The sequence below is a fragment of the Bidens hawaiensis genome, unplaced genomic scaffold (genome assembly GCF_021521415.1).
Source record: "Bidens hawaiensis isolate Kalapana, Puna unplaced genomic scaffold, B.hawaiensis_p1.1 tig00010132_1, whole genome shotgun sequence".
NCBI lineage: Eukaryota > Viridiplantae > Streptophyta > Magnoliopsida > Asterales > Asteraceae > Bidens > Bidens hawaiensis.
In genome coordinates this window covers 365,184-389,986 of record NW_027491767.1, presented here as the reverse complement: position 1 = coordinate 389,986, position 24,803 = coordinate 365,184, and the positions used below count along the sequence as shown (strand labels likewise).

At 32.8% G+C, this 24,803-nt stretch overlaps 2 protein-coding genes and 1 pseudogene across 3 annotated transcripts; 1 reads left to right on the top strand and 2 right to left on the bottom strand.

Moving 5' to 3' along the window:
- Window positions 1-244: 244 nt before the first annotated feature.
- On the bottom strand, window positions 245-1,264 carry LOC143534313 (NDR1/HIN1-like protein 13). The gene has a single exon (XM_077028825.1). It carries the CDS (start codon window positions 1,017-1,019, stop codon window positions 276-278), a length of 744 nt encoding a protein of 247 aa, XP_076884940.1. The 5' UTR covers window positions 1,020-1,264; the 3' UTR covers window positions 245-275.
- Window positions 1,265-8,127: 6,863 nt separating this feature from the next.
- LOC143534368 (receptor-like serine/threonine-protein kinase ALE2) lies at window positions 8,128-14,877 on the top strand. Its single transcript, XM_077028870.1, has 9 exons — window positions 8,128-8,513; window positions 8,855-9,028; window positions 9,113-9,160; window positions 9,264-9,359; window positions 10,353-10,724; window positions 11,805-12,131; window positions 13,079-13,471; window positions 13,887-14,124; window positions 14,210-14,877. The coding sequence occupies exons 1-9, from the start codon at window positions 8,432-8,434 to the stop codon at window positions 14,841-14,843; spliced, it is 2,364 nt and encodes a 787-aa protein (XP_076884985.1). The 5' UTR covers window positions 8,128-8,431; the 3' UTR covers window positions 14,844-14,877.
- Window positions 14,874-21,998, bottom strand: LOC143534367 (protein ROOT HAIR DEFECTIVE 3-like; annotated as a pseudogene). Its single transcript, XR_013135541.1, has 23 exons — window positions 21,980-21,998; window positions 20,877-21,026; window positions 20,539-20,605; window positions 20,359-20,461; window positions 20,219-20,289; window positions 19,801-19,864; window positions 19,648-19,713; window positions 19,500-19,547; window positions 19,341-19,403; window positions 19,190-19,246; window positions 18,467-18,625; window positions 18,320-18,388; window positions 18,158-18,249; window positions 18,005-18,083; window positions 17,747-17,912; window positions 17,317-17,441; window positions 16,968-17,230; window positions 16,752-16,848; window positions 16,517-16,660; window positions 16,015-16,119; window positions 15,834-15,928; window positions 15,649-15,745; window positions 14,874-15,316 (listed from the first exon to the last, which is right to left on the bottom strand). The product of XR_013135541.1 is annotated as a protein ROOT HAIR DEFECTIVE 3-like (transcript).
- Between the last annotated feature and the right edge of the window lie 2,805 nt (window positions 21,999-24,803).

The window sequence follows — 24,803 nt, the reverse complement described above, 5'->3', positions numbered from 1 at the left end:
TCCTAAAATTTATATCAAAAAATAAAAAGTATTACATACTTACATGGTAACATATATTCATAACAAAATTTCAATTTCCAATCATAGATTAATCAAAACAAAAGCACATCCAAACTTATAACGTGATCCCATATATTGTGGCATATAATCCTGTACCTAAACACATGCAAACTATACTAATGTATTATTATTATACTATTATCATCACCGACAATAATAACCACACTAATTTTGACCAAAAAATTGACTAAAACCAATCAAATCACACCTTTAATCTACACCGTCCATTTCCATATCTTAATCCTGACATCCACCTTACACTTACCTCCGCCACTCGCCACCGTCGCCGCCGCCGTTTTACCTACCGGAACCTTAATCCCGTCACACGTAACTCTAATCGTCAGTTTCTTCGTCTTCAAGCTTCCAATCTTCACCTTCACTTTAGTATCCATCTGGGTTTTCAAATCCACACTCTTCTTATTCTTAAAATCAAATTTCAGATTAATATCATCAACGGTTTGACCGGTCAAAGACACGACGGTTCTCAACGCCGTCGTGTTCTTCTTCGGCGAGACAAACGCCGGAATATTCCCATCTCCGACGTTAACGCCGTGGGATTTGAAACTAATAATAACCCGATCGTAATATAATAATATCTTCTTATTAGGGTTATGAACTGTAACAGTGAGATTGAATTTGGTGGTTAATTTATTTGATGACGTCAGGTTGAACTGGGTGACGTGGAGTTGGGATATTGAGAACATGGGACGGTGAGGACGGTAGATGACGTATGTTACGCCGCCGGCGACGGCGGCGATGAGGATTAATATTATTATGGTGACGGTGAGATAGAGGCAGATGGAGCAGCAGAAGCTCCGGCGGTGGGTTCGGCGAGGTTGTGGACGGTAGACTGGACGGGTGGTGCTGTGGAGTAGGGGTTTGGTGGCCGGAAAAATGAGGTTTGTGGTCGGTGCCGGAGCTCCGGCGGGTTTTCCGGCGGGGTGGATTTTTTCTGCCATTGGGGAATTGAGATGGTGAATTGAACTGGGTGTGTGTTGGTTTAAGCTGGTTGTGTGAGTTGACGGTGATGGTGATGGTGACGGTGATGGTTAACCGAAGAGGTGGTGGAAGGTAGTTATTGGAGTTGGAGGGAATATTAATATATCAAATTCTTATTATTATTGTTTGTATTTATATTGTGTATTGTGAAAGTTGGGGTTTTGACGGTTTTGGTCCTTTTGTTACTATTATTTTGTGATTGTGATTGTCACCAGGGTTGTAAACGGGATGACCCGATCTACTATAGGCTTGAGCTTGGTTCGATTTTTAATCGAGTCTTTTTCGAGTGTGATTTGAGAGAGGTGCGAGTTTTTTTGAACAACTATAATTGCCACTTTTGTAAAAGATAAGGATTTGTAAGTTAATTTGAACATGTATAGAAGATTACACGAATGCGTCTATCTAAAAGTGGTATGTTTTATATTCCTTGATTAGAGTTGTTGTAAAGATAAAGATGTGAAAAGATAAGTATCTTTGGCGATTTGTAAAGATAACTAGTAAATCGTCATGTCACCGTCACGTAGGATAATTAGTCACTTGATTAACTAGGTTTAAATATATACTAAAAGAATTAAATAAATAAATAATAATTTGTGATTGGTTGTTAATGGGATGGACCAACTAATACTTTGTGGATCACCGATCACACTTTTACGCACATGGCACTTGGCTTGAGGTCTGGTTTGTTTGAGGCGATGAGGTGTTCACGGAGCCACCATGCCATGGTGGATGGCGCCTTCAAAACACACATGCTTATTAAACAAATTATTTCTAAGTAAATGCATCAAATGTTTAATAAGTTGTACATTAACAATTTTACAAAACGTTTGTTTATTTGATAAACAAGCATACACAATACAAGTATATTATTTAGGTATATGCAGCTCTAGTTAAAACTGAAATCGAGTTTTCTTTTTTTGAATTTTGAATTTCTGTCATCTATAAGACTTAAAGTCAAACCCCTTGTTGTTTTAAAGGTTTTGTCTTTACCAATGAGCCACCAGCTCCTTTGATAAGAATGATATTTGGTTAAATGCATATATTGAAAAATGTTATAAATATATTAACATTATGGTTATCAATATATAATATAGATTAGTTTTCTTCCCAAGTTTTCCTATCCTATATATACATCTCATTGTACATCTTTGTATGATACACCTTATTAATGAAATCTCTCTCTTTTCTTCCCACATCTCTTTCTTACATGTTTGGCTATTAGGCTTGTTTCACAACAAAAATATTATTTATATTTATTTTTCCTTCCCTAAAAATAAGGGAATTTGGTGTATATACGTACATTAAAAGTTGGGCGGTCTTTTCCTATTTTTTATAGTTGGCTTTTGACAATTTTGCATGCTTGCATGTGTTATTAGTTTAATGATATTAATTAACAACAATATGAGCATTAAATATGAATTTATATAAATAACCTATGTGTGATATCAAAAAGGGCATTCGTTTATAGAAGTATATTTGGGTTGATTAACAGTCACGAAATTGTCAAGTTGAATATCAATCGATATATATACCAAGATTAGTTGTATATACATCCGCTAGTACATATATTTAAGCATTTTTGAATAAACTAGGGTCACATGATAATCTTGTAATTTACTATATTATATTATTTATTTTATTACATATATACAGTATCGTCTATATATAGTATCGATCCTATGATATCAATTAATGAGATAAAAAAATCAATAGAAAATAACGTAGCATTTTAGTCAGCAAAAAGGTTACTTTAGGCAACAAGAGAAAGTTTGCAACACTTTCTTATCTATTCTATATCATTTTCAAGAAACATGATTAATTAATTTGAGGTAAACATTAACTTATTTAACGAAATAAACATTTTTCAGTTCCTTGGTATGTAAATTTTATACACATATACTATATATACATACAGAAGCCGTCACTAATTACCACTAGTACTTTTTGTAATTGTTTTGAGGATGTTAAACTTTGAATTCGAAAATATATCCGCAACTTGAAGGATATAAAATAAAACTTTACGTACATGACTAAGTTCAAATCAAGTGGTAGAGTTATATCAGTTTATTAATTAAGGTAACATTAAATTGTTACTGAGAGATATATGATTTCAGAAGTGAATCAGTGATACATATTTATTGGTTGAAGGTCGTTTACAATAAGGTGTTGCTTATGAAGAGGGTTAATCATCAATAAAGTTTTGAGGTTCGGATATTACCCCCACACAACCATTTTTTATATTTCTGCTGTCATAATAAATTAAAAAAATATGAAAAACTACACTTGAAATAGGTTTAAGCTTGGGTCAAGGTCGGAGTTCAATTCAATAGCTTTGAATTGTTGAGGTGTAAATGTGAAGGATTATCCGTGAGCTACTCTAGATCAACTAACTAAAAACTTGAACCATGTCTTAAGCAACCTCAAACCTAAACTAGAGCTCATATAACAAACAAGCTCAAGAAAGGATTTGACTAAACTCGCAAGGTTAAACGTAGCTATTGATTATATAAACATAAAATCCTATATTCTCTATATAAATAAAGAATATATTTTATTATCATGTATAAAGCTATAAGATACATTTTGTTATGTATAATGATCTTAGCCTCTTAGGATAAATTAATAGCCGTAAATATGTGCTGTTAAAATATAATATACAAAAGCCCAATAAAAGACTAAAGGACAACAAATGCGATACTATTATTGAACTTATTGCTATGTGCCTATATTGTTATTGTGCTTAGAATTAGATGAATTACAAATTTATAATTAGAGATAATTGTAATTTGCACTTGTAGTCAACACCATAATACATGAAACACCACCACAATAGGCTTCTCAAAGATATCAAATAACCACTTCATATAAATGCTTCATACCGAAAGTGGACATAACAATATATTATTATCAATAAATAATCTTCATAGGAATCAAACGTAGTAACATAAAACTACTAACTATTAAGAAGACAAGCGTGTTAGTTAAAAGTTATTGTCGGATGGAGGCGGACACTCAAAATAACAATGGCAAAGGTCACGACCTTTGCATTGTGAAGCAGAGCGTTTTCCATAGAAAGAATTGCACAACTCAATGCATAAGTCAAATCTACACATAGGCATAGTGTAATCCTTTTCACAAACTTGTTGACTCATAACCACCTCACTACCTGCAAACATAGATACATGCATGCATGGTTTTAATATCATATACAATATTGTTATGCTTTAATTATTAATAGTAAAATATAGTGTTTACATCAAAACAAAAAGAAAAGGAACAACAAGCTACGCCGCAAGATCTTGGTGCCATAACATTATATTGTCACATAATTCTTAAAAAAACATAATAATGAATAAAGGGAAAGATATTTTTACCTAGTGTCATGATAACCAGAAGAAATACGGTGACAATCAACGACCTTGCCATTTTAATATGTTTGTGTATTTTTTTTTTCTTTAGGTTCAATAGTACTACAATGCTTATATAGGAGAAGATATATATTGATGAAAGTTAATTATGTACATCTTAATTGTAATAAATGAAAATATTTATACAATATAGGAAATGATTGAATGCTTCCTAAAATCAAGCTTTTAAAAATCTGGCTGTCTTGTTATTTTATTTTTTAATTTTAGGAGTAAATTTGGTTCTAAAATCAAGCTTTATACGTACATCAAAAAAATTTTATTCTTTTCTTGACCTCTTATTATTGTTTGTATTTATATTGTGTATTGTGAAAGTAAGATTTTTTTTGGACAAATTTACCCCTCTTATAATTATTGTATAATCATTACTTGTATAAAATATACGAGATTATTAATGTAATCCGATCGCGTAGAGAAAGTGACGAGTATATCTTTACCTAAAATGTGTAAAGATTAGAGGTGTTGTAAAGATAAAGATGTGAAAAGATAAGTCTCTTAAGATGAAAACCAATTACAGTTATGTTAGTTTATAGTTTTTCTTCAATATATGTTCAACTATGTTCGTTTGTGTGTTTTGCATTCTCGAATGCTCGTTCATACTATTAATGAACGAATATAAATTAATTTATTTTCTTAGAGAGTGAACACAAACAAGAAAACATTGTTCCTCTTGTGATTGATCGTTTGTGTTGTTAAAGCAAATTAACAAACATGAGCCTGCCCCGTTAGATTCGTTTATTGACCTAGCAAGAACATACACGAGACACATAATGTTTTTGTCACACTCTTTCTAACCTTATTGTACATATAACTAGATACAGTATATTTCTTAGTTTCTACGAATCTCTAGTTAAAATATAAACCCTTGAATTGCGTGAAAACATTAGTTGTATTTTCCTATAAATAAAGGATTTGGTGTATATAAGATTATTATAAGTAATATATAACATTTATTACAAATTTAGTTTTACTTTGTAGACTAATAAAAGTTTAATAAGATGCAAATATGCGATGCTATAATTTTATTGTGCGTATGGCTATGATTATTTTCAAATGGAAGCTAAAATAGATCGTCACTAGTGTTGAAATATACTGAAGTTTCAGTTCAATAGTAAGTTAATATTAAAAAGATTAATGAGTTAATTAATTAGTTGTTGGGCTTTTCTAATACCAAGTATGGCATTGGCCTTAGGTGAGTTTTTTCCGGATAAAAAAACGAGTGTATCCGATGTGATGAATTTAATCAGCAGTCTATTTGGAGAATTCGTTAACCATTAAAAAAATAAAAAATGAGCTGGGCTATAGACATATCCAATTTCCGATAATTTATCTTCTTGGGCTTACTGTTATGAGAGAAGAGATATTAGTCAACGGCCCAAATAAACCCAAACAAATATTGTTCGGCAAAAGCCCAATAAGAGCCTTTAGTAAGGACAACGATTGTATTGTTATTCAATTATTGTGCTAATGGCATTAGATGAATTATAATTATTTGCAGGTCATTTACGTATTTACAGGTCATTTACGTAATTTGACATGTGAAGACAGGCTCAAAGACAATCAAATGGAAGGGTCAACTGAAATAGACCGTCACTAGTAGTGTTTTTTTTCTTAAAGGTGACGAAATATCATTGATAAAAACGACTAGCCAAAAGCTAAAAAATACAAGTAACTTACAGTGGAAAGTGGAAAAAGGGAAAAGGAAAACTACACCATTTAGACCATTCAATAGACGGGATATTCACCCAAATTTTAATCCAAAACAAAAAACAATATTGTACGTATATCCTCCAAAGTTTTTGAAACTGATGTCGCCTTCTTATTATATAGAGTCGACATACGTGTTTTGTTCATGTGGTTTGATCATTTTCGTCACTTTCATTCAAATTCTTTTTGTTACAAAGTTTTTGCAACCGATGTTACCTTCTTACTCAATATCTTTAATCCAAAAGAACAACATTATACGTCTTTATGTCCATATTTAATTCATCAAAATTTATTATCTTACCAAAACTATTTCTTAAAAATATCATTTTTAAAGTGGGTGGATGACAAATTTTAACTGAAATTAAACATTTAGTTTGTTATTTAACAAAACTATACTAATTACTAAGTTTTGATGAAATCTCATCATGTTTACTGATTAATCTTATTTTATAGCTAAGAAAACCCTGTTTCATTCCATTTTTTGTTTGAACAGTGTTAAGATTTAAAATAAAGGTATGCGACTATTAAAACATTTATGGTTACCGACAATAGTTAAAAAAGAATTAACAGAAAATAAAATATAAATGGGGTAGGTGATATCCAACACCACATTCCAAAACAAAACATCTGACCACGACCACTATTGCGGTCCTCCTTTGCCGTTTAATGGGACATTTTTTTTATGACTCGAGATCACCCTAGCAAATAAACTCACAACTAGAAAACTCCCTGTTCAACTTGGAGCAAACTGCTTCATACGAGACTTAAACACACGAGCTCTTATTTGGAAAGTCATAGCCTCATAGGTCTATCATTGAACCAAATGACCATTTGATAGGACATATTAACCTATAACAAAATAACATTGGAATTAACTTTAGAAAGAAAAATTGTGAAAATATAATTAATTTTTACATTAAGCTATAATAAAAGTTGTTTTTTATATTATTAAAAAGACTAAATTTTATTGTATTTTGTGTTATGTACCGATAAGTTTAAATTTAAAGAATGATCATGTGGTAAATTTATTTTAAGTTTATTGCATTAGGTTTAATTGTCATGGTTTTATAATGTAAACTATAAACTAAGTTAACTAACCATATAACTAAGTTCAAACTTTATTTAAATATATTATTTAATATAATAAGGTTTTTTTTATCAACAAAAATGTCAAAATCTATGTAGCCATCACTCATTCACTCACTCGCTCCCTCTATTTTCCTTTTTCCCTTATCTTGCCTTCGGATCATACAATAAAGGACAATGGATTCTGTTTGTGAAATGCATAGCCACAAATAAATATATATGTAATATTTTTTTATTTAATGATATGCATGTTTAAAATTATGTGCAAGTCATTTTCATTTTAATAATTTGCATAAACGGCCTGCATATTTTCTTTTTTCTTGCATTTTTATTTAGTTTGATCATATATCTTTGTAAGACATATTTTTAGACATTTAAATAATTTTCTTTAATAAAAGAAAATATAAGCACTCTCACCTCAATTAGATATATCAAGACATTAAGTTATTTAAATCAAATTTACTTATGTTATTAGCTTATAATCAGTATAATAAGTAACTTCATATATCTTTACATATAATGTTTTATTAATCCTTTATACACCACAAGTATATGATTAAAGCATAATAATTTCTTTATCAATTAACATGTACCAACTAGTGAAAATTATCACGTGCGGTGTAGCTGAAAACATGTATTAAAAAGTAGAAAAGTAAAATATTTACAATGATTAATAATACAAAGGTTTTCAAAGATTGTAGATGATTAAATCTCATCTCCATACAAATAATAAATTAAATTTAATGGGTTTTTAACTTCTCACAATAAATCTCCAAACAAATGATTAAATTAAATGGTTATTTTTCTACATTTCAGATAACTTCTTAGAGGAAGTCATAATCATCCTTAATGGGGCACTGAAGAAAGTTTAAAAAGATTTAATATTTAATAAGCAATATCCCCACTTTCTCTCCAATCAAAATGTTTTGGTCAAATAAAGTTTTTCATAAAAAAAAAAATAATAGAAACTAAAGTCTCATAAAACTTCTTGCAAAACATGTTTCTAGCCTTTCCTTTTGTTTTCTTGATTTCAGTATCAAAAAGATACCAAAATTCCATGAATATCTTGGCACAGTACAAGTGTTTAATAATTTAATTCAGTTATTGGTTATGGAGTGATCAAAGATTAAAGCTTTTTCTGTTGTGGCTTGCTAATGGAGTTTCAAGTGATTTACTGGTTGATCACATTCTTGATTTTGTTTCTTGGCTGTGAATCTTTGTCTTTTAGATATACAGGTATATATGTTTTTGAGTTTATAATTTTAATTTCCTGAAGAAATTTAGATGTTTTTAAAGCTCTTTAAGCCATTGGGAACCATGATTATAGTTTTGTTATTGTACTGTGAAATCAATGTTACATAATATCAATAAGTTGACAGTTTGACTATTATGGTCAAATTAGTCAACTTTTTAATCCAAATTTGTCATGATCAGTAACAAAAGGTCAAGAACTATGGTACTATTAGATCAGAATTTTTTTTTCAAATTCAAATTAACAAATGATATTATATTTTGTTCTACATGAATATATTCATATCAATTTGGAATCCTAAAAATAACTTGTTTGACCTAAAAAGTCAAACTATCTACAGATCATGGTGTCTCACAGGCCCAAACTCCCACTAGTGATCAATCTTTACCACCCTCAAAGCATCATGCAACAACATGGATCAAACGACATCATCATCATCACAATCATGTCGCTCCTACACCCTCGTATCCAGCTCAACCTCCAACTAACATGCTGCAGGGTTAGTTTTGTCATTATAAATATATCCTGAAAACTAGTTATCACATAAAGATTACTAAAGCTTTGATCTTTTTATATTGAATAGGATCATCCGGTCCTGCACCATCACCGGTTGATCTAATAAGTCAATATGGTAGGCTAAAGTTTGATCTTTTTATAGTTTCGTGACTTTTTTATTACTATATCATTATAAATTTATAATACATTGGTTAACGATAATATTATAATGTTTTAAGGGCCTGCAATATCTCCATCAAGCTCATCTTTGACAAAGGACACTGCGGCTCCACCCTCGTCGGTTTTCATGCTACCTTCACCACCTCCTAATGAAGGTAAACCGTATAGGTGATTAATATAGGTGACAGTTTAAACTCTTTCGATTACAAATTGGTGATTTTTTCGGTTATATTATAAAGCATATGGTATTAAATTATCAAAAATCTTGCTTTTGTTCCATTTTGGTCATTAAAGTTTATGCGTATTTTTTGGGTCATTTCTATTTTTATTAAAGGTGACCGAGTCAATCTAACCCACCCGTTTTAGCTAAATAAAAGTATTAGGTCTTGACCCGATCCCATTTAAGTTGTGACCCGTCTTTAGTAACACTATTAACCATAACCGAAGTTAGGGGTGTGCGTGGTGCGGTTCGGTGCGGTTTTTGGTTAAAACTGAACCAAAAACCAAAATTTCGGTTTTTGGAGTATTTGAAACCGTTCGGTTTCGGTTTTTCGGTTTTCATTTTGGTTTAGGTTCGGTTTCGGTTTATTCGGTTTTTGTCATTTGATCTTGAAAACTTTAGGTCAAAAAAAAGTTTTCAAAAAATAATAATTTTGTTATAAATAGTTTTGTTAATTGTAAAATAATAGACTATTAAACATTTTACCAAATATATTTGAGTTACATGTTTATTAAATACTTATAAATTACTTAATATAAAATATAAAAAAACAAAAATTTAGGATTTCGGTTCGGTTCGGTTTTTTCGGATTTTATTATATTCAAAACCAAAACCAAACCATTAATTCGGTTTTTACAAAAATATAAAACCAAATCGTCGGTTTTGTTTCGGTTCGGTTTTTTCGGTTTGGATTTTTTCGGTTTCTTGCACACCCCTAACCGAAGTAACTTAGTTGATTAAGAAAGCAATAATTTAATTATAAAATTTTTATAACAGATTTTTACCGCTCACTTATGGTTATATGCGTATAAATAACTTACCATGTTTTTCAATAACCGAGCCATTATACATTCGGTTTTAGCCTATAACCGAAATACCGAACCATGCTCACTTGTAAGTTGTAACTAATTTCAAACTTTATTTGTAGATTGTACAGCAGTTACCTGCACACAGCCATTAACATACACACCAGCAGGATCACCTTGTGCTTGTGTATGGCCAATTGAAATCAAACTACTCCTCATGATATCTCCATACCAATTCTTCCCATTAGTCTCTGAACTCGCCCACGAGATCGCCACCAGCGTTTTACTCAATGCAAGCCAAGCCCGAATCACTGGAGCCGATGCTGCAGGCAACCAGCTAGACAGCACCATCGTTCTTATCAACTTAGTACCGCTGAACCAAAACTTCGATGAACCCACTGCGTATACGATCTACCAAAAGTTCTGGAAGAAGCAACTTTCGATTAAAAAATCTCTGTTCGGAGCGTATGAAGTCGTAAACGTTACATATCCAGGTTTTGAACAACTTCAAAATATTGCTATAAACAAACGAACACGAACACATAATTGAACAAAGACTTTCTTTTCATGTTCGTTCGTTAAGAAAATTGGCATGTTCGTGTTCATTTATGTTTGTTCATTTAAAACCTAAATGAACAGTTTACAAACATAAACAAACAAACTTAAACCAACATGATTGAACAAACATACTCGAATACGAATGACAAAGATTTTCTTTTTCAATAAAAAATAACTAAAGTATATGCATATAATTATTCCTGTAAACGAATCGAACGAACACGAATGGAGGCATGTTCGTGTTCGTTCATTCAATATTAACTGAACACAAACTCAAACACAAACACAAACACGAACACTAACATATAATCGGACAAATTTTGTGTTCATGTTCGTTCATTAAGAAAACGGGCATTTTCGTGTTCGTTGGTTTAAAACTTAAGCGAACAGTTCATGAACACAAACGAAGAAAAACAAACAAACTTAAAAGAACATAACAAAACAAACACAAATATACATATACATATACATATACATATACATATACATATACATATACATATACATATACATATACATATACATATAATCTAAAAGAGCCCCTTTTAAGTTCATATTTATATAAATATAACTACTTACGTATTCATTAACATTTATGCAAACATAAACAGACGTAAATAAACGAACGGACGTTCATGAACATAAAGCCTGTTTAAACGTGTGTTCGTGTCCGTTCGTTTAATTGAATGAACATAAATATTTTTTTCATGTTCGTTCTTTTTTTTTTAATAATATTAACACAAACCAAGCTACATCTGGATAATGGGTAGCTTATTATTATTATTATTATTGTTATTATTATTATTATTATTATTATTATCATTAAAGAAACGAACTTCCCACCTAACAGTTCATGAACGTTTGGCTCGTTACAAGCCTACATATAATTTAAACGAGCCCGTTTTATATTCATATTTATAAAATATAACTACTACTAATGTATTTGTTAAAATTTAAATGAACATAAATGAGCGAACATAAGCGAAACAGTTGACGGTATATCTGATCTGAAACAGGGCTTCCGCCTTATCCGACTTCGAATCCTTCAAACTCCGACGTAACAATTGACCAATCGGATCCTGCAAATGATAATAATAACGGAGCGCATAATAAGCCGGTTGGAGTTGACATACATAGAATTGGAAGAGATAATAATAATAATGATAATGATAGTAAGCTGAATGGAAGCATACTCGTGGTGGTTATATTATCTTCTGTAACCGCTATTGTTGTTCTCACTGGATCTATTTGGCTTCTGTTGTTGAAATTAAAATGCTGTGCTTCTGATTTTGAACCGGAGAAGAACCGGCGTACACCAACGCCGTCACAATTGCAACCGTCAGGTAACGGTGTGCTGTGTGCAAGTTTAGGTTCAGTTAATTCGGTTACTTTGTCGTTTGTTGGTTCGGTTAATGCGGTTGATAATCAAAACCAAACTTGACGTAAATTTTTTTGCTTAGAAAACAGGGCGTGCATTGGTCGGTTTTAAAACCATTTTGTTTCGGTATTTTCGATTTTGTCGTTAGAACTTGAAACTTTTCGGTTAATTTTAGTTGATAATCAAAACCGAACTTGGGCTAAATTTTTAAAAATTGAGGTGTGCATGGGTCGATTTTGGGCTTGACTTTTTCTTAAAACTATTCGGTTTCGGATTTTTCGATTTTAGTTTTTTTTGGTTTTTGGTTTAGGTTCCCACCTCCCAGTGCTTTTAGTTTTGTCATTTGAACTTGAAACTTTTAGATCCAAGAAAAAAAATAGTCTGAAAATAATGAACTTGGGCTTACATCATTTGCTCATTGTCATTAGTAACTATCACATTTGGGCTAAAATATGGAGTTACATATTTAATAAATTCTTATAAGTTATTTAAAAATTAAAATAAAACATAATAATAAAGTGAAAATCTATAAATTCGGTTTCGTGTTTTGTTACATAAGACACCAGTTCAGTTTTTAAAAAATATAAAATCAAACCGACGGTTTTTGTTTCGATTCGGCTTTTATGGATTTTAGGTATCCATCGTTTTTTTGGTTTCATGCATGCCCCTGTTAGAATTAATGAAATGAAGGTATAAACACATGAAATGGATGTATATATACATTAGGTGAAGGTATAAATACATGAAATGGAGGTATAAAAGCTAGAAATATATAAAAAAAAAGATGAATGGTTTGGTCCGGTTAACGCATGGTACAAAAAAACCGATAACCGATTTCGGTTATTTTCGGTCTGATTTCATCAGTTTGGTTTGGTTTCGCTTAACTATTTGGTTATTGCTCATCCCTATCAGGGACCGGAGATTCATTGATTGTTGGAAGCAGGAAAAGTTCAGAAACGATGTCATTTAGCTCGAGTTTAGCTGCTTATGCCGGAACAGCTAAGATTTATAGCTTGAGTGAGATTCAAAAGGCTACATTAAACTTTGATTCCAGTAGAATACTTGGAGAAGGTGGTTTTGGTGTTGTTTACAATGGTGTTCTTGAAGATGACAGAAAAGTTGCTGTCAAAGTGCTCAAGAGAGACGACCGGCAAGGGAGCCGCGAGTTCTTGGCTGAAATCGAGATGCTGAGTCGTCTTCATCACCGAAACTTGGTGAAACTGTTTGGTATTTGCACAGATGACCATTTTAGATGTCTGGTTTATGAGCTTGTTCCAAATGGAAGTGTTGAATCTCATTTGCATGGTAAAACAACATGTTTTGCACGTAGTGGTGTAAACGAGCCGAGCTAGAGCTTATTTAGGCACACAGTCATCTTGTTTTCGTTTAAGAGGGTTCGAGCTCGTTTATTATTTATTAATTTATTAATTATTTTATTTTAATATTTTTATAATTATTTACATATATTTTTATAATTATAGTTTTTGCATATAAATATATTAAATTAAAAATTTATAAATAAAAAGCTTGTTTAGGCTCGCAAGCTGGCTCGAACTTGATATGCGAGACCCAAGCTCGAGCTCGTTTATTATATGAGCCATGATAAAAGCTCGAGTTCGTTTAAGCTCGACTCGATTCGAGTTTTTAATGGGCCAATCTCGAGTAGCTCACGAACACTGGCTCATTTACACCAATTCTACCATTTCTTTTGAATTTTCAGGTGCTGATAATATTGCGCCTTTGAACTGGTGTGCAAGGATGAAAATCGCTTTGGGTGCAGCTAGTGGTTTAGCTTATTTGCACGAAGATTCAAGTCCTCGAGTCATTCATCGTGACTTCAAGTCAAGCAACATTTTACTTGAAAATGATTTCACACCTAAAGTTTCGGATTTTGGTTTGGCTAGAACCGCATTAGATGGTCATATGCACATATCAACACACGTCATGGGAACCTTCGGGTATGTTTCCTCACTACCGTGTGTATTTTCAGTTTTTCACCATAAACACACACTAAAAGAAAATTATCAACACTTGTTTATACAGCTACCTAGCACCAGAATACGCCATGACGGGCCATCTTCTGGTGAAAAGTGATGTCTACAGCTACGGTGTGGTTCTTCTCGAGCTTCTAACAGGAAGAAAGCCCGTGGACCTGTTGCAGCCACCGGGTCAAGAAAATCTAGTCACATGGACTCGACCAGTACTCGCTAACAAAGAGACCCTAGAGTCGATCGTTGATCCAATCATCATAAACTCAAACACCCCATTTGATAGCATACTAAAAGTTGCAGCCATTGCATCAATGTGTGTGCAGCCAGAAGTATCACACCGTCCGTTTATGAGTGAAGTGGTTCAAGCGCTTAAACTTGTCTGCAACGAGTTTGATGAAATAAGAGAAATGGAATCTAGAATTTGCAGCCGTGATGATTACCTCGACTTCGAAACGTTTAATCAATCCGAGACTCAGCATGAAACGAGTGGCTATGATGCACGAATTGGGTTATCGGCTCGGATAGAAAACATCGGGGGCTTGGAGTCTGAATCATTCAGAAGACAATTCAATTCGGCTCCATTGAAAATGGGGAGAAAGAAGCGGTTCTGGAGACAGTTACGAGGTTTGTCTAGAGGAAGCACGAGCGAACATGAACATGATCATGGGTTTTCGTCTAATCTATGAAGATGTAAGGTTTAAAACTAGCCTGAATCTAACCGGTGATATATGCACCGTCAATTTCAACAATTATATTTTTAAAACAAACTCGAACACGGATGATATTATATTATTATGTCCATAGTATACAACAAAACCATTCTAAGTTTGACAAAATGCATGGCTCCTTGTACACTCTATGCCCTCCCTCTTGAATAACCGCCGGCTAAATAAACAAAGCTTGTCGTGTAGATTACAAAAGTAGGTTACCATGTGGCGGGACGTTATTTGTTTAACTGATGGTGGTTAATCCTGGTGTTTTGAAGGGCTTGTATATTCCGTTTCGTTTTCCAAGTTACCTGAGACGAGGCTGTTGATGTTTGTAGCGAATGTTGGTGATTTCCGGTGCTGGCGGGTGTTTGACCTTGTTCTGCTAGTTTTCTAAGAAGATTTGTGACTGTTGGAAGAAACTTGGTGGTTAATGAAAGGATTGCCGGAAGCTGTAACCACCAAAAAGACTAATTAGGGAAAGGCGTTACTATGTAACTAAACCATGGACTTTCAAATATTGACAAAAAGTCATTTTGTAAAGTTTTATGAACCAGATTTTATATAAAAAAAATAGAAAGGGATGTTTTTGTTATCCTTTAAAAAGTTTAAAAAAACTTGATCATGCAAAACAAGAAAGATTATTTTGAAAAAGTAATATCCAGGGACTTTATAGTTGATCACTTCATTAAAATAGTACTCATAACTCAAACCGACCAAAGCTGTACTATAACGTTGTTCGTGTGACCCGTTAACAATTCAAGTTCTTGAAAGAAAAACTTACCGCGCCATTACGGAATTCACCAGAAATGTCTAGTTGGACCCACAAGGCCTTGGCAAGCAAGTAACTCACAAATATAACGAGTAGCCACAAAGGATTCCTGCAAAATAAAATTCAGATAAAGTAAATCCTGATTTTATGTAAATGAAGAAATATGGTGGGAGAATTGTAAAAAGACAAAAAAAAACCTCAAAAGAGTCATGAACTCATTGAATCCAAGGATCACCATAGCAGCAATCGCCCATGGCGGTGGTAACCAATTGTTATTCCTCTTATTCGCTTCCTACAAACCATACCAGAAAACCTTTAAAAACACAGAACGGCACTGGCAAAGTCAAAACAAATGTGAACGGAATGGCAAATCCGTACCTGGGAAGCAATAGCTTGAGTGATGGTATATTCAGTCTCTCTTTGAAATCGACTCCACAATGATTTACACTGAACAGGGGTAATAAGTGTCTTTGTAGGTGGAACCTGGAAATTAGTCATAAAATAATGTATAATAAGATATTTAAATTCAATAACGGGAAAATGGATAAACGCTACACTATCATGCTGATAGGGTTTGATAAGTTATAGATTGAATATAGAAAGGATAATAAGGATAAAAAGAAAGAACGATTGTATTAACGAAAACGTAATGGTTACAAGTTCCGGGCCTAGCCCTATCTCACTGCATAAGCAGGAGCCATGGCAATGCCATATTCAACATAAACATACTCTCCTCTCCCTATTAGCTATTAATATCTATTTATAGAAATATAAATTGCACTTGACCCCCTCCTAAAATAGACAAACGACATTTAGACTAGAAACTAGATACGATTCCTATCACATGCAGAAAAAGAAGCATGTATGAATCACACAATACCTCTTCCCATATGCTTGAGGCTAATGGGTCCTTACTAGTGCCTTTCTTAGGATCCACTAATGTGAGGACAAGTGTATCCCCGATTTTATCAGTGTCTTCTTCATCCAAACGAATTGCAGCCAAGACAGAGAGCAACTTTAAGGACTGAGATTATAAAAACATAAATAAACAAGATTATCAGCCAGTGAAACACTTATCAAAAGACTAATAGGTCCAATATCAAAATGATTCTTACAGAAGAACGGGCAGTTTTAGTTATTGCTCGAATGTCCTCTTTTCCAGTCCAGACTAGTGGCATCGAATCGTTATCATGGTTGAATATAGATATAAACCTGTCATTTAAAAAAAATACAATTGAGTTATAGGAAAATATAAATGAGGTCACTGCAGCTAGTGCACATGCATTAGGGATGGCAATTTTGATCTGCCTATTTATGAATGCATGCATTACCTTTCCTTCATGCGGTACAAAACTTTGGCAGCTTCTTCTCTCGTCTTCCCTTCAACTAATCCTCTTGCATAATTCTTCAAATTTGAAATTAGGTTTTCTTCCTCTTGTTCATCCATTTCAAAACCAGTAAGTGCCAAAGAGAACTCGGAAACAGCCTTTTCAGTTTCTTGACGAAGAAGTTTTCTTATTGCGGGCCAGGTGTCATCACTAGCTCCTTCTAGAAGAGCTTCTACTGGACCATATAACGCCTCTTTCAATTTTGACTGCCCAAAAATGCACAAAAAGTTTTTTAGAATCTCCAGATCAACGAGTAATCAGTTCACAGATTATAAACAGATATTAAACTTACCTCATATAATGCGGTAAGTTCAGATAGTTTAGAGGTTCGGACTTCAGCAATATGTGACTCTAACTCACGTGAGAATTTATCCCTTACTTTACCAGGGCCCCAATTTGCTTCTTTGATGACAGCATCTGTAGAAATGTGTATTAAAGCCAAGAACTTGAATCAACATATAGTTTAAAAAAGAACTTTATCACATCTAAAATGCATTTTAATAATATCAAACTTGTGAAATATACTGCAATATGGGCGCAAGTTCAAACGTGAACCACTAAATATTTATAAACTGTTTTAGAAATTAGAACCAAATGATATATGAACATCTACATGTGAGAAAAGAGTCTATTCATATGTGAATGTGCATTTATAATAATATGTATTCATTCGGTTTCTATATATTTGGTGGTTCCATCTCCAGAAATTAATAGCTATATACCTTGGCATCGCTCATCGAATAGTCTCATAAACTTTGTGGTACAATCACGAGCAGCCACTGCAAACCCTAGCCCTCCATCCAAAGCATCATTAAGGGCTTTTTTTAGATTTTCCAGTGTCTCCGATCGTATGTGTTCCAACATTAATTGGTAAGATGGTTGAACAAGCTGAAAATAAAATACAATAATGAGATAAGAAAAGGATCATATCTGGCAAAAAGTCAGCCATATTGATATGAACAACCAACAAGAAACATTACTTGCAACAATTTATCTTCCAGCTGCTTTCTTTTTGCAGATCTAACACCGTCTTCAAAGTACGTAGCCTCTTCATCATAGCTGAAAAAATATTGTAGCAATTAAATATCAAGATGTTATGAATAATAAATGCTTGAAAAGTAGATTGTTATTACCTGGATAAACACTTGGAAAGCAGAGAACTAAGTTTCTTTCCAAAGCCTGGAACAAGATGAGATTGTATAGCCTCTTCTATATCAAGCCAGTCCTGCAACAATTACTTAGTTCAAATATCTTTAAAAAAGCATGTTTTGGGATAATTAGTTACTAAAATGTACCTCATTTGTAGCAAAGAAAGCATATTTCTCATTAGCAATTTCTTCACATCGTACAGTTGCCACCATAACCTACCAAATAAAGGAAAAATAAATAGTTTAAAATCCGACAGAATGTCAGATTATACTAAAAGGGTCTAGAACTATTACCTTGTGAGCTGGTAAATCAAGGTCTTTATTCTCCTTGATAACCTTCCAGATTTGTTGTGCACTGAAAGAAAAACCTGAAGCAGGAACCACCCCTCGCCTATCACCAGCTAGACCACCAGGTGCAATAGAGTGGAAGAATTTTTGCCTCAAACTAGCCACCTTCAGAAACCAAGGAAAAAAATAAAAAATACTAAACCATATGAATACATCAACATTCTTCTAAATGCTTCAATTGAACATGATCCTTAATCCTAAAGGCAAACAAGAACATGGTCTGGTTGTGTTGACCGATAAAAACACCTTTTGATCATTTTAAAAAACATATTTAGATATATGAACTAATGTTTCAACTTTGGTTACAAAAAGAATATGAATTCAATAGTAATCCACATCTTTCAATACAAACAGTTTAGGAGGTCGTGTGCATCAAAAGTACTTTTGAGCAACTTTCAACCTGCTTGACCCACAACCACCTTTTATTCATTTGAAAAAGAAAAAAAACAGATACATATATAATGTGTTAATCATGATTACAAAAACAATATTATTACAAACAATATTGCAGGATAATCCATTTGACCAGTTTGACAATAGCTAGCAGTTCTTATTTCACCCATTTGAAATATACAAAGACCCACACTGACTCATTCATAAGTATATGTGTACAAATATTGCAGGGTAAGTAGGTAAGGATCACATTTGTAAAATGTCCATCATGCATACCTGCTCTTTAAATTGGTCTTCCCTCTCTTCATAACTAGACAGTGCAACAACTTGAACCTGGCCATTCAATCAGTGAGAAGTTGTTATTTGATAGATAAGAATAAATAAATTATTGAATAAAATATACCAAGTGTTATATCTATGTTCTTACATTAAAAAACTCGCTCAATGGGGTGTGCCTGTGGGCTTCTGGCTTCGGAACAGAATCCCATATCTACATATTATCATAAATGGTGTGTTGTAATATTTTGTAAGATGACAGGATAAAAAAGATAAAGCCATATATGTATAGAAAGAAAAAAAAAGATACCTTCTGGATATCTTCCCTCAAAACAGGCTCTAGATTTTCAAGAGGAGTCTGTAAGAAGTATTGAGACATATATCAAATTCACATTTATGTTACCCTTACACAAAGTATAGACATTTTTTCCTGACATGTTTTTAATATAATAACTTACTCTTGTTTTATCACGTATTCCAAACATTAAAGTAGTTTTACGTGGGCTAAATAACCGCAGCATAACCTGGAAAACATAAACCACATGATCAACAAACGCACAATAAGAAATGAATAATATACATACATGTGTACACGCATATATATAATGTACCTGAAATACGGTTTTCAGAAGAGGTTTATTTGCAGCCTGCTCACGTCCAATATCATGACACCACCTACGTAACACAAATTTATCAGAAACACAAGTTGCTTCATAAAAAAAATAATTGGGTTAAGTGCTCCAACATGTGACACACGTTCCACATTTATTCTGTTATAGACAATTTCACTTCTTACAATTGTATGTTTTAAACATCAAAATTTGGGCAACTGTATGTAACTTTCTTACTGCAAAGATTTTACATAAAATTGCAAAAAAAAACAAAAAAACAAAAAAAAAAAGCAAAATGAAAGCTTGTTACATACAGTGGTAAGAAAATAAGTTGTAAAATTTTGGAACATTTTGGTGCAATTAACCGTAAAATTTTCAGATCAACAACACAGCTATCTGGAGCTAACAGCAGTCTTACATATTAATAAGCACTATATCCGAAACAGCAAGCGCAAAAAGGGCACTTTGTTTCTCGAATGCGGTATCATCCTGGAAATTTATAAATTCTTATTAAATAATATCAAACCAAATATAGACAAAACAGTAACTAAGACCAACCTCTCCTCGTTCTCTTCCATCGGTACCCTCAAGATCCATTACAATGGTGCAAGGTTCGATACCTGGACATCTTGCTATCCAAATACCTTTGGTAGTTTGGGACCTGATAAAAAAGATATATAATTTAAGCAAAGGAGAAGCTAAAAAACATAATAAAAAAATGATAAAATGAAAACATACCTTCCCCTGTAAGCGTCCATTTCCTTAAAGTTGGTATGAAATAGATGATTTAAAAGTGTGCTCTTCCCTGTAAAAAACACATTAATGTCAAGTTAAACTTGGTAAAGAAGTTATTGTTATTGAATTGTGATTATATTTGCTGAATATACATGGGTATATATAGAATACAATATTACACTCTAATCCCTCTAATATAACATAATATTAAACTATGTCTAATATGTCAGAACTAAAATAATTGTCATGAATTCATAGGCAAAAACATTGAAGTACACAATCACCATGGATCGATTATACGTGAAACTAATTTACTTTTGGATCGCATAAACTATACATACCACTGCTTTGTGGGCCCATGATAGCAACAACAGCATAAGAAAGTCCACATTCTTTAAGTTTAATTTGTTTAATGAAATTATCAAGTCCAACTGCATTGAAGGTACCATCCCCTTCTATAAGGTGAGTGGAGCAACATTCAGCTTCCGTGTCTGCAATAAGAGATCATTTGCATTTGCATGATATTAGTCAAGTATAGCATGCTCCCTTTAAACTAGTTCCAATTCAAAGCATACACACACATGACCTAAAGTTTATTATTTGAATTGTCACAACTTTCAAGTAATCACAACAAAATAGTCACTGGTTAAGTCTTAGTAATAACACAAGTAAACTTTCAGTTAGGGGTGTCCATGAAACCGAAGAAACCTATCCAAACTGAAACAAAAACCGACAGTTTGGTTTTACGTTTTTGTAAAAGCCAAACTTACAGTTCAGTTTTGGTTTTGCAGAACCAAACCAAATTTCTAGATTTTCATTTTTTATGTTTTATTTCATGTAACTTATAAGAATGTAATAAATATGTAACTCAAATACTTTAGCCTATAATAATAATAATAATAACAATCAATTAGTTATAAACTAACAAAATGAATTAAGCCTATATTCATTATTTTGAGCTAAAAAACTTTTCGGCCCAAAAATTTCAAGCTTCAAGCGCAAATGGCAAAACACGGAAAACACCAAAACCGAACAGTTTAAAAAATTCCAGATCCAAACATAGGCATGATAGTTTAAGTCAAATTTAACTTATCGTGTACTGCAAGTAAACAATCAATTAAGTTAATCAAACATTCAGCATGCTTATGCGGTTATACAGTTATACGTCTGCCGAAACAAGAACAATTTACACCTAATTTAACATCAAACAGTAGCATCAAATAGTAAAAAACCTAATTGAAAACAATAGCAATTAGCAGCATCAATTGAACTAAAATCATCAACAATTTCAAACTCCTGGTGCTATAAACCTAGCATAATAACACTAACAATCAGTTTAAAAAGCCTCGGTTGTATCAATTTTAGTCACCTAGGGTTTTGGACTTGATAATTGAGGAATTAAAGCATTAGGAAATGAAATTAATGGATCAAATGAAGTGCGTACTCATAGCTAAGAGTGTGATTTGATGTTTGATTTGTGGAAGAAGATGAAGAATGAAAGTTATGAAACAGGGTGAGATCTCAGGCAAGAATAATAATATTATTATTATTAGTTGAAAGGTGGGCGTGAGAAATGAAAGAAAATAATTGGAAAATGAATGAATGAGTATTGAATAGTGAATACTAGTATAATATAAAGCGGCGGTATTTTTATTTTTATTTTTATTATTTTTATTGTTTTTATTTTTAACGGTTTACAAGCATATAATTATCTAGTTATCGGAGTGATCTAATGGTAAAAGTAGTATTGTACAAATCGTTAGTCGGACAGTAGAGTGAGGACTAACGATTAATCGAGATTAATTGGATCAGACTTTAATATATTTTTTAATTTTATAAATGCACGCACACATATTTATATGTAATTTTCAGTTTTATGCATACACAAACATATTTTGGCCAAAACTGGTTGAAATCTCGCTGAAAACCGTTGGTTTTTGTTGGAATCTCGCCGAAAACCGCTGGTTTTTGTCGGAATCTCGTCGGAAACCGCCGATTTTTGCTGGATTTGATCGTTGACCGATTAATTAGCCGACTAACTCAAATTTTATCAATGAAGCGGGACTAGCGATTAATTAGTGCATAATCCGGATTTTTGCAACACTGGGTAAAAGGCATCACTGACTAGGTTACCCTAGCCGAACGAAACCTAAAAATCAACTGGTGGTAAAACTCGAATGCCATTAAAATCGAGTTAAGGATCACAAAAGCTCAATCTTTTACCCATTTCCTTTTAAAATATTGTTTTTGAAGTTTACAATTATAGGCTTTCTACCCACTATAGCAGGTAGGCTGAAATGAATATTGAATACTAGCATAATATATAGGCGGCATAAATAACAAGTATATTATTATTATTATTATTATATTATTATTATTATCTTTGTATTTTGTATTGTGTACCAAAAATAGTTATCGAAATTGATGCACGTGGGTTCAATGAAACATTTGTGTGAGACTAAATTCGCGTTGTTCTTATTGAGTAAAACTAAATTGAATTAAAACATAATGCAGTAAAACAGATCGAATGGAAGAGCTAGGGTTTGGAAACACGTACTCTTTGGAAATCACGCGGAGCAACACCTGGAAGGTAGAATGATTCGGATAATGAGACGAAGAAGAAGACTGAGATTAATATGAAGATGAATCGAGTCATTCTCGACTCCATCTTCGATCGATTGATCGATCGTAGTGTTAAATGAATATGATGAGATCTCGATGTGAAGATGATGGATGGAAGAAACCAGAAGAAGAAATAGAAATGGTGGTTACGTGAGACGTTTTATTATTATTATTATTATTTTCTTTAATTTAATGAGACTAAAGAATTATTTAAATGAGTTACCGGTTAAATTCACTCATCGAAATATACTAGAGGTGCACAAACCAAGTATTTTTAGAAACCGGAATTGGGATATGGTCAACAAAAAACAAAACCGGGTCGGGAAAGAACCGGTTCCGGGTATAGTCAGGTATTTGACCGGGTTTTTTTTGGGTTTCGGGTATGGCCGGGTCGGGTTTTGACCGGGTACTTCCGGTTCCGGTGAGTCCGGGTCGGTTCCGGACTTCCAGTTCCACGTATGGCTACGGGGAGAAATCCTATACCAGGTTGTACCCGCGGTTGGGTACGGATAGAAACCGCATCCGGGTCGGCTCCGGAACCATGTATTTTGTGCACATCTAGGATACACTCGTCTTCCAATCCGAGGAAAACCCTCACCTAAAACAAACGTCTGTAAACACTAACCTTAAGGCACGACAGGTCGACAATGATATAAACCTCGTTCAATTCAATGACTCAATTATTGAACGGCAGTACGCCACCTACTCGTCTAGTCTTTTATCATCATCCTAGTACCGATAAAACTAAATAATAAAGCGGGAATCAAACTTGAAACACATAAAACACATAAAACACAAGTCTTTTTGTACCACTCCATTACCGGTTTATTGGCATGAGACGTTTTATTGTTATTTGTATTGGTTTATTTTGTTACTTCCACTCTGCTTTTGGAATTGATTTTGTGTCTGGAAAATTATATAATTAAATATGATTGTGAGTACGGACACCGACGCCGTAGCCCGACTTTCGCGGTAATTAATCCAAGACTATTTTTTACTATTAGTTTTTATGACTTTTTTTTATGTTATTTTATTAATGAAGTGTTACTTTAATTTCTTATTATAAAAACTAAAACAAATAAATATATTTTCATAAATGTTTGAAGCTAATGTTATCAATAAAAAAAACATTAATTAAAATAAATGTTATTTTTATGACATTTTTACTATTTTTTAATGAAGCGTTTTTTTATATTATTTATAATCTACAATCAATATTAATAAACACTAGTTATTATACATGTGCATTGCTGCAAGCTCAAGTTTACGGTATAATAAATGAACCACCAAGTTTATATGGTATAATGGATGAACAAAGTTAAAATTCAATTATGTTTTAACATATCTCCAAATATACTCGGTAAACCAAAAAGAAACTAATTTACTCATCTCACACTTGAGAGTTGAGACGCACATTGTCTTTAACGTGTCTATGTGAAGAAATAGAAACAAAACCAAAAAAAAAAAAAAACTGGAGAACTAAAACTCCCATAATACATATGCAAGTGCCTTTTGATCACGCGTCCAAAGCATCGACTGGATTTACAACGCGAGCTATAACTAATATATAACGAACCTCACCCGCTCGCAAATAACAGTGTACACAAACACATCAAAAATGAACATAATCATAAATATTAAGTGCA